Below are 9796 nucleotides of genomic sequence, written 5' to 3'. Positions count from 1 at the left end.
GCCCACTAGGGTTGCCTTATGATGGGCAAGAGAGCGAAATCATTCAAGGATGAGGCACAGAGAATTTCCTTTAGACTTCTTTCTAGTTTTGCCAAGCCTGCTCCTGTCCCTCTAATAAGAGACTGATCTTCAGATATCAGAAAGTCAAGCTTTGGCTGGCTATAAATTATTGGGTTGTCTTTGTTTTTATTATGTATTTTGTGTTTTTTTATTTTGTTTATCTGATGCTGTGAACTGCCCTGAGATTTATGGGTAAGATTTATGGGTATACAATTGTTGTTGTTGTTGTTATTTTGTAAACTTCAAAAAAAGAAGCCAGGGCCGTTTGATAATAATCTGCCAAAATAACGGTTAGCAACCAGAGGCAGCTAGTTTTAATGGTCTTATCAGATCTTCTTCTCCATCTTTTTCAAATATTTCTAATCTTTCAACTCTTTCCAATCCTCAGTGGGAAAAGAAAATGAAAGCTCACCTCACCAGTGTTTCTAGGGGACCCAAGCACCTGGAGGTCACAGCATTATGGGTGAAAGGATGCCAGTGGCAAGGAGGCCTGGGACAATGGGCCAGGTGTTTGCATGTGCCCCCCCCCCCCCCAGTTCAACTACGGCCTCCACTGGGTTTTCCAGAAGCCATGCGAGATTTTTCAGCCAAGCAGGTCAAGACAATGTTATTATTACATTGATTAAACTAATTTTATTAAATTTCTATGACACCCCTCATTGGGGGATCATATGCTTGTTTCACCTCTGCACTCTAAGTTATGGGTGGCCTTTCTCTCTTGCCAGCATTGTATATTGGAAACAAAAAATGCCCAGTTTGAAATTATTATTATAATTATTATACATTTATTTGTACCCTGCCTTTTTCCCTGATGGGAACCCAAGGCAGTTTACGGATGAAAAGAAGACAAGCTAAAACCTGGGCGGGGGATCTACAATTAAAAAGCAATTAAACACTGATAGAATTAAAACTGTGTGTGTATGCATATAAATATCTTGTAAAACCAAACTAATAATGGCAATAAAAACAGCACAGCAGAAGCCCTTTCATTAAAAGCACATTTTTATTTTATATTGATGTATACTTCGCTAATTGTAGAGTTGGAAGGGACCCCAAGGGTCATGCAGGAATCTTTCGCGCAACATGGGACTCAAACCCATGAATCTTGGTCAAAATTTTAGGCCTTTATAGTGCAATCCTATACACATTCTCTCAGAAGTTCTTTGAAGTTCAGTGAGTTTGATTCCCAGGCATAGCCCCGCAGCCTTCCAGCAAAGGCTCCTCTGTGTGTTGGAATTTATATATATTTATATATATAGTTGTAAAGTATTTTGTACTTCTTTGATTTTACCACCCGAGGGATTGATATAGGCACAAAAGGCCTTATGATCTTCAGATGGACAGCAACTCCGTTGAACCTGTGTTCCTGTGGTGGAATCTAAAAATGAAAACACTTTTTCAAACTGCAGTTCCCATGATTCTTCGGGGATGGAGTCATGTGCTGTAATGTTATGCCATGTCCACAGCCACTAACCGCAACAAAGAGGAATACTTTCTGGTGAATTTTCCTTAAATTGTCTCGTCTCAATTATATTTTTAGCATTTCTCTTGAAATTTTTTTATTGATTTGACATTTGTTTTAAATACAGAACGTAATCCAGTGTTTAATCCAGAAGCCGGCCAGCTTTGGTGGAAAGATTAGCAGAGCAAATATTAGCACTGCTCGATCCAAGGAATACTTGGAGGCTTTTAAACCAAGCCCGGTCAGAGAGCAGATACTGTATGGTGTGAAAACTCCTATGAAGAAAAAGAGAAAGGTCAGAGCACTTTCCATTGGGAGTTTCCCAGTTTGGGAGAGAGCAGGAAAGCAAAGGTCCTTTTGTAGTCCAACCCTCTGCAAGGGAAGAATCTTTTTGCCCCTCAAACCCAGGACTTTGAGATGGAAAGTCTCCTGCTCTGCAGACTGAGCTGTCCCAGTGATTTTCAGCGTCTGGGTATGCGCAGAAGCAATTTCCAGAGCCGCAGACACGCACAGATGTGATTTCTGTGGGAGTGATCTGGCCCATGGCCCTGGGTTAGGGTTAGGATTTTGTTAGGGGTAGAGTTCCCTTCTTGCCAGGGAACCCTGGGAACATGGGGCTCAAAGGATGGCCCTGAGATTAAGAGTCTTGTGCTCTGCCCAATGAGCTATATTGATTGATCTAAATAACAAACACTATTTTTTATTATTTAATAATTTACAGTGATGTAAAATAAAGGGCAATATAAATAAATAAATAAATAAATAATCCCTCAACTGCCAAAACAAATGGTCTTGTAGCACTGTAAAAACGTAACAGATTTTGGGGAAACTTTTTTAAGAGGGGGCCTTGGTGAGTGCTATGAGGGTGCCATGGAGTCCACGTGCCACCCTGGGAACCTCAGTCTGGACCCTAATGATGAAGCGAATCACCAGTCCCTACATAATGGGAACGCCATGTGTAACATTAACCCCACAAGAGAGGTTGGTCTTTGTTCTCGCCTGGGAGCGGAGCGATTGAGAGAGTGAGGAGGTGCAGGCTCCCAGAGTGAGGAGGTGAGAGATGCTCCCAGGTTGTTCTTGTTGCAGTTCAAAGGCCTGGGACGTGCCTCCTTCGCATCCAGCTCCCCAAGGCCACTTTGCACGACACCCACCTCCCAAAGAAGAGAATTACAGAGTCTCATGTGCCTTCCATTTCGGGAGAAACTTCTCAAAGGAATATTTGCTCCCTTACAGGTTAACGGGTGACCTCTCCCTTCTGTTTTAGCTGATTCTGGAAAAACAAAACACCATGGGTAAAATTTTCTGTGCTGGATTGTTGATATTCTCCTGTGTTTTGGCAGGTGAGTTTATCAGAGTGTTAAATAAATTTATCCCAGCAACACAAATGAGGGATGTGGTTATTTAGCAAACGCAGGGGAGTTTTCCTATTTGTTCCTATTTGTTCCTATTTCCTATTTGTTCTTAGACTGTTTGTGCATTAAATTGTGCAAAGATGTGATTTCTCCAGGCCAATGAGACCTGGCCTGGAGAAAGTGGATAGAGGAAAGTTTTTCTCCCTCTCATAACGGTAGAACTCACAGAGCTGGACGCTGGAAGATTCAGGACACATCAAAGAAAGGAAGTACTTCTTTACAAAGCGCACATTATGGAACTTCCTGCCACAAGAGGCAGTGGTGGCCACCAACTTGCAACTTCCGCTCAGGATTTTCCCCAGGGTAAGCCCCATTTCAGCCAGCATACTCTGCACCCTCCTCAAATGCTTTGGCCTGGTTGGGAGGTTTCCTGGTGTTAACGGAAAATTTCGAGGGCTCCCTTGGACAAAAACAAAGACACCAACCAGGATAACTTGGAGCAAAACAGCAGCCTGTAGGCTTGGCCTTTATTGATCTGTTGCAACAGGGTGCTCCCCTCACTTGCAGGAGAGAGGAAGGACCCAGAAAAATGGTGTGCAAGACCTTATAAAGACTTTTGAAATTGCCACCTTGTAGATCAAGACCACCCCCAGAAACATACATCACAGAAAGGAGGGGTCGAGGGAGGAGTTGTGTCCTGTCTCCTGGCTGGTTCCCCCTTTCCTCCCATGTGTACTTTCCAGGTGACAGAGGGGAGTTTGCAGTTTCCTGCCCCCAGAGGGAAGAGCTGATTATTGTCCTTTGTTCCAGTCTGTGCCGAATCCACTCCCATATGCAAGTTCTTTGTGATCTTGATGGTCTTCTGTCTAGGACCATCAGGGTTGGCATAGCACCTGGGCAGGGCTCCTGTGTATGTGCTGGTATGCTGAAGGGATTATGGCTGCCCTGTATCAAACCTTCCCCATTTTGTAGTCCTTCCTTCATAGAGTAAAATAAAAGTGGAACAGTGCAAATCCGATGTATGGTTGATTTTCTATGAATTTATAACAGAAGTGTAGCGTATGTTGTGTGTGTGTGTGTGTGTGTGTGTGTGTGTGAAGTTTGTACAAACTGAATGATTGGGGGGGGGTTCCTGCGACACTGGTAACCCCCTCCCTTCTGGTGGTGCCAATGTTCCCCTGGCCTTGAATGCCCCCTTGACCGCTCACCGCAACCCCGTTCATCTCCACCGTTGCCACAGTCCTCAGGGCGGGCAGGGGCCACGCAGCCGCTTGGCAGGCACGGCTCACTTGGGGCGCAGCTCCAGGGACCTGGAAATGTTGGGAGGATTAATGGGTTGCCTCCAAGCAATCTATCTGCTTGGCCAGGTTTTGGGGAGGTGGAAAATAAAGCTTTACTTTGGGGGCAACAGTTCCTGAACTACACGTTGTCCAGTGCCACACTCATCACCGAGAAGGTCACCTGCGCTCTTGACATGCTCCAGATAAGGAGCGGCCGGGGAGGGTGAGGAGCCCAAGACCCACCTGGAAAGCACTGCGGATTCTTCCGGTGTAGGCCAGCAGGGGGCGCCGGGCACCTGAGGGTGACGCAGGGCTTCGCCACAGGGGACAATCTGGCTTCCGAGGCTCAGCTCCACTGGGAAGCTCCCGTTGAGTCCTGCAGGGTGAGGAACCAGGGGTCATCTAGCCTGACCCTTGCAGATGGGAACCATAGATATATAAACATTTTTATCGGTCAGCTGCCAGGAATCCCAAAGGGGGACGGGAAGCAGGGCATCAGTAAATTTCATGATAAGAATGATATTTCATTATGCCGGCCCTACCAGGCGGGTCAGTAGTCTGGAAATCAATAAATAATAATTATATGATATCACCACGGTATGTCCTGCAGCTTAGAAATGTAATATGTGATATCAATATGGAATTACGACAACTGTGCCTCGTGGCATTTCCTCCACACAGGGAAAAAGGCCAAGCACATGGCTCTGCGCCTGTTGGATTTCTGACCACCAGTGCCCCAAGCTTACCTTTCTCGGCCATACTGTACCAGGTGCGGAGTTCACAGGCTGTGGCCGCGTCACTCATGGTCAGGGAGCGGAGTCAGGTGGCTTGGTTCGCTGCTCCGAGGTGCTCATGTACCAGCCTGGTTGGGGGGCACCAGGTCAAAGGGGTGCTCTAACTGCTTAGCAATGCTTCTCTGCCTTTCAAATGAAGCAAGTTTACCCTGGTCAGTGCCCATGCTGACGTCCTCCCAGCTGCAGGCGGTGCCTTCAAAGTCGCAGGCCAAGGCGACACTCGACGGTGCCAGCCCATTGGTTCCCAGAGTTCAGGGCACCAAGTGCTGTTCCTCCCATGAGCTACAGTTCCCAGAGTTCCCTAGGAAGAGAAATGGGCTTGGGACGGCAAGGAGTTGTATACTGTGGAATGCAAGGACAGATTGTTTACTGTTCAGATGCCACAACCCTCAACACCCAGAGCAAGCAATAGTTCCCAGGGTGCTTTGGGGGGACATTGTGGTAACTGTAGTTTGTTCCGTTTCCCAAAGAGACCCTGTCAGAGCTATAACTCCCAGAGTTCCCTTGGGAAAGGTTGCGCAGAATATTCTCTCCCCCCATAGGAAACTACAGTTCCTATGCTTTGAGAGATGCCGTGATGGGTTAAATACTATCTGCGAGGGGAATTGAAGCACATCTCCTTAATTCCTTTGGTGACGCCAAAACTGGTGTCAATGGATCTTGTCAGATTAATCCCAGCGGTCTTTGGTGACGCCAAAACTTACCACAATGGATCTTGTCAGAACAATGCCAGCAGGCGAAATTGCAGGTGCCAGCACTTAGGTTCCTGGAGGCGGCCCAGCTAGGAAAAAACCGGGGGAAGTGTCATTAAAAGGCGAGGAAGAGAGACAGGGAGCATGGGATACATGAAAGGGGCATCAAGGGGCATCTAGTCCAACCCACTGCAAGGAAGCTCATATGTATTTTAGGGCACTGTTTTGTGAAGTATTCTCTGCTTTTCCCCCATGCTTTTTGAAACTCTTTGTCTAGTGTGATCTCTAATTGCCTCTGTTAATCTAGCCAGTTCAATATACTCTAACAGTTTGTCTTGCCATTCCGTTTTTGTTGGCACAGCTTCTTTTTTCCAGTTTTTAGCAATTAGGATCCTTGCCACTCCTGTGGCATAGAGGAATATTTTCTGATCTTCTCTTGCTATACCTGTGTCCGTTATCCCTAGTAGAAAAGCTTCTGTATTTTTCAGTTATACTAAAACATTTTTTTAAGCTTGTCATAGTGTTTCCACTTTTTTGGAGCAGGAATTCAGCAGAGCCCATACAGACCTGAGAAATATCAGTGGGACAGGTTTCTTTCAGAAAAACTGAAAGAGGGGGTCCATGTAAAAACAGGCATAGGATATATCAAGCTCAAATTGCAGTGCAAGGAGTAATAAAGTACTGTATTTTTTGCCCTATAGGACGCACCTTTTCCCCTCCAAAAATGAAGGGGAAATGTGTGTGCGTCCTATGGGGCAAATGCAGGCTTTCGCTGAAGCCTGGAGAGCGAGAGGGGTCGGTGCGCACCGACCCCTCTTGCTCTCCAGGCTTCGGGCAGATATCCGCAAGCCTGGGGAGACCGGCGCGACTTCCTGCCAGGCTCCCAAGGCTTGCGGACAGCAGTCTGCAGCCCGAAACCCGGGGAGCGCAGCCTGGGGGGAAAAATAATTCCCCCCCCCTTTATTTCCCCCACCCCAAAAAAAACTAGGTGCGCCCTATGGGCCGGTGCGCCCTATGGGGCGAAAAATACAGTTTACAGGGAAGTGAGACTACTGTGCCATCATACGACTAACTTAAATGAATGCTATTTCTATTATTTCTGAAGCATTTTCCAAAGAATCCTGTGATGGTCATCAAGTCCAGCTCGCTGCAACCCAGGAATATGCAGGTGTCACAACCTTCTGCTCAAAGATGATTGAATTTAATTGCTAGATGTTGCACTTTTAAATGACACTTTCAGGGATATTTAGGTATAGGATCCACACCTTCTCCTGCAGCTGCAAGTTATGCCATGAAGGACACCTTGCAATCAGTTTACTGACTGGAAGCAGAGTTTACTGACTGACTTACAGCCTCCCCAGGAGCATTTCAACAGTCAGGAGCAGACCTGAAGCCTTCAGGGTGATTGCACATTGCTAACAACATTTATACCTCCAGCAAAAGGGGGGGGGGGGGAATGAGGCTCATGAATGTAGAAAGTGCTTTTCTTTAGAGCACCTCTTAACATTGCAAAGTGCTGCAAGTGTCCAAAACTGGTCTGAAGTTGCTGTTTTGTAAATATTATTTCTGCTTTTGAAAATCTTAACAACACAAATGGCTTTTGGGGCTGCCCACTATAGCAGGGGCTGATCCCCATTTATTCTTGTGGCATTCAATTCAAGGTATGTGTTTTGACTTTACTTGGCTAGTGTGGATAAATCTGGAGGAATTCCCTGGTTCCAAAACCACTGATGGAAGCAATGGTTCGTCTGAGCAAATTAAATTTTCAGCACATTGCTTGATTAGGCTCACAAAAGCTGTCTAAGGGTTAAATGCAATAGAGATCTCAAGCCAATTACTTGAGAGTTGCTGAGAAATGGGGAAAGGAGACAGGGCCGGGGGTGTTTCTCCCCAAAATAGAATAAATAAAAAAACCTCTACTGTTAAGGGTTAGGGGAGACGAGACTAAGCCCCAAATGTTCTTTTTAGGCATTTTTAAAGGGCTTTACAGCCTTTAAACGCTTCTGGGAGGGAAGGTTATTGGTGTTTTTAAAAACTATTTACAGATATTTCTACCCCGTCTTTTTATCCCGTGAACCGCCAGATAAATCCACTATAGTAAATAACAATAAAAGACAACACCCTGCGTCGCCGTTAATTCGGTTCTGCCCCCCCCCCCCAGCCTTTAAAATGAATTTTGACCAAGGGTTCCCCGGCCGCGCATGCAGGCCACACATTTCCCCCTCTCAACGAAGCAGGCAAAGGGGCAAAGAGGACTCGCCCTCCGGGGCCAGCGGCTACCCGTGGACCGCGAGCTCCGGCTGGTGGCAAACACGGAGAGGATCCTACCTCGGAGAGGAAAGGGTTAGCTAATCCGCCCAGCGATTTGCCCAGATCCGTGAGAAGTTCCGCCTATTGCCGCCGACGTCCCTCTCCCCCCATCTTTCAAAATGGAGGCGCTTCCGGCATCTATTTCCCTGACACAAAATGGCGCCGCTGGCAACAACCGCCATAAATGGAGGCGCTTCCGGATATTAATTCCCTCATCCAAAATGGCTACGGTAACATTATCCGCCCTTTTCCACTTCCGGGCAGCCATTTCCCTCTTCAAAAATGGCACCCGCAGCCTCTCCACATGCAGTCCCCCCATCCTGGCTATTTTGTTTCCGCCCTTTTTTGCCATTCTTCTTCCATCCTCCGTGCCTCTCCTAAAATGGCTGCAGAGGGCGCCTCCTGAGCTCCGGCTGCTGACTTTTTCTCCACCTCCTCTTCTCCCTCCCTCCTTCTCCTTCACCTTTTCTGAGCAGGAATTCAGCAGTGCCCATACAAACCTAAGAAATATCAGTGGGACCGATTTCCTCCCCATCCACAAGAACAGAAAGAGGAGCCCCGTGTAAAAACAGGCATAGCATATGTCAAGCTCAAATTGCCATGCAAGAAATAATAAAGTTTCAGAGGGACCACCTCGCCATGTGAGCTAACTTAAAAGAATGCCCCCCACCGTTTATTCTTTCTGAAGCACTTTCCAAAGAATCGTATAATATAGCTGAAAGGGACCCGAAGGGTCATCCAGTCCAACCCGCTGAAAGGCAGAAATATGCAGGTGTCCCTTACACAGAACAACGTCACAACCTTGTGCTCAAAGGTGATTGAATTTAATTGCTAGATGTTGCACTCTTAAATGGCACTTTAAGGGATATTTAGGTATCCAATTATGCCACGAAGGACACTGGGAGCAGAGGAAGTGCTGCTTGCTTCCCAGCCACTCACTCTTAAGCACAGCTACTTGCTCTAACCACTGGACAATGCTTCCCATTAAGTCACTCTAACAATTAGGCAAAGCTTCCCAGTCCCTCGCTGTAACCACTAGGTAATGCTTCCCAGCCACACGCTCTAACCACTTGTAAACCCCAACCCTAAACCCTAACCCAACCCCAACTCTAACCCTAGCCCTAAACCGAGCCCTAACTCCTAACCCTAAACCTGTACCCTAGACCCTGAGCCTAACCCTAACCCGCAACCCCTACCCCTTAACCCTAGCCCTAACCGAAACCCAAACATTAAATCCTAAATCCTAACCCTACACCCCTATCCTAGACTCTGACCCCTAACTCTAAACTCTAAATCCTAACCCTAACCACAAACATTAAACCCTTAAACCCTAGGGGTTGGCAACATGGGCCAGATGCGGTTTTACCGACCCACGAGCTGCCCGCAAACCAAGCCGCCTGCTCGGCAAGTCCCCTGTGCACTGCGCTAAAGCAGCACACCACAGCGCAGGGACTTACCAAGTGGCACTGGAAATGGTGTCTGCGTACACGCAGATACCAGAAATCACGTCTGTGATTGTCCAGACACTATTTTCGGCGTTTGGGCATGCACAGAAGCGATTTCCAGCGCTATGGACATGCGCAGACACCATTTCCGACATCGCGCTGCGCCAGTCCAGCCCACAGATGATCTCTGTGGAAGTGATCCGGCCCATGGCAGGTGAAGCTTGCCAACCCCTGCCCTAACCTAACCTAACCTAACCTAACCCCAACCCTAAACCGAACCCTAACCCCAAACCCTAAATTGTAAACCCTGATCCAAACCCTAGACCCCTGACCCTAACCCTAGACCCTATCCCTAAACCAGGGGTCAGCAAACTTTTTCAGCATCGGGCCGGTCCACTGTC

At 47.2% G+C, this 9796-nt stretch overlaps 1 protein-coding gene across 11 annotated transcripts; it reads right to left on the bottom strand.

The window, feature by feature from the left end:
- Positions 1 to 1044: 1044 nt before the first annotated feature.
- LOC308462865 (uncharacterized protein) lies at positions 1045 to 8239 on the bottom strand. Of its 11 annotated transcripts, none has more exons than XR_013979385.1 (5): positions 7969 to 8239; positions 5653 to 5729; positions 4901 to 5290; positions 4398 to 4530; positions 3070 to 3334 (listed from the first exon to the last, which is right to left on the bottom strand). XR_013979385.1 is itself a non-coding variant. In XM_080980866.1 (3 exons), the coding sequence occupies exons 1-3, from the start codon at positions 4956 to 4958 to the stop codon at positions 1393 to 1395; spliced, it is 237 nt and encodes a 78-aa protein (XP_080836992.1). In that variant the 5' UTR covers positions 4959 to 5627; the 3' UTR covers positions 1045 to 1392. The 11 variants fall into 11 exon arrangements, 3 of the variants coding, with proteins under 3 accessions (XP_080836992.1, XP_080836990.1, XP_080836991.1); XR_013979387.1 differs by lacking the exon at positions 7969 to 8239 and adding an exon at positions 6873 to 7962 and having other exon boundaries at positions 5653 to 6335; XR_013979388.1 differs by lacking the exon at positions 7969 to 8239 and adding an exon at positions 6873 to 7962 and having other exon boundaries at positions 4901 to 5249; positions 5653 to 6335.
- Positions 8240 to 9796: the final 1557 nt, after the last annotated feature.

Source organism: Podarcis pityusensis (genome assembly GCF_964106645.2).
Source record: "Podarcis pityusensis genome assembly, chromosome: 14".
Lineage (NCBI taxonomy): Eukaryota > Metazoa > Chordata > Lepidosauria > Squamata > Lacertidae > Podarcis > Podarcis pityusensis.
Note: the sequence above shows the minus strand (reverse complement) of the source record. Positions and strands in the feature narration are given on the sequence as shown.

Coding starts and splice junctions, on each gene's coding strand:
- LOC308462865 (XM_080980864.1), bottom strand. CDS start 4,958: ATGAGTGACGCGGCCACAGCCTGTGAACTCCGCACCTGGTACAGTATG. Junction 4,531..4,900: donor GTACAGTATGGCCGAGAAAG/GTAAGCTTGGGG, acceptor CTCACCCTGCAG/GACTCAACGGGAGCTTCCCA. Junction 1,798..4,397: donor GAATCCGCAGTGCTTTCCAG/GTGGGTCTTGGG, acceptor TTTTCTTCATAG/GAGTTTTCACACCATACAGT.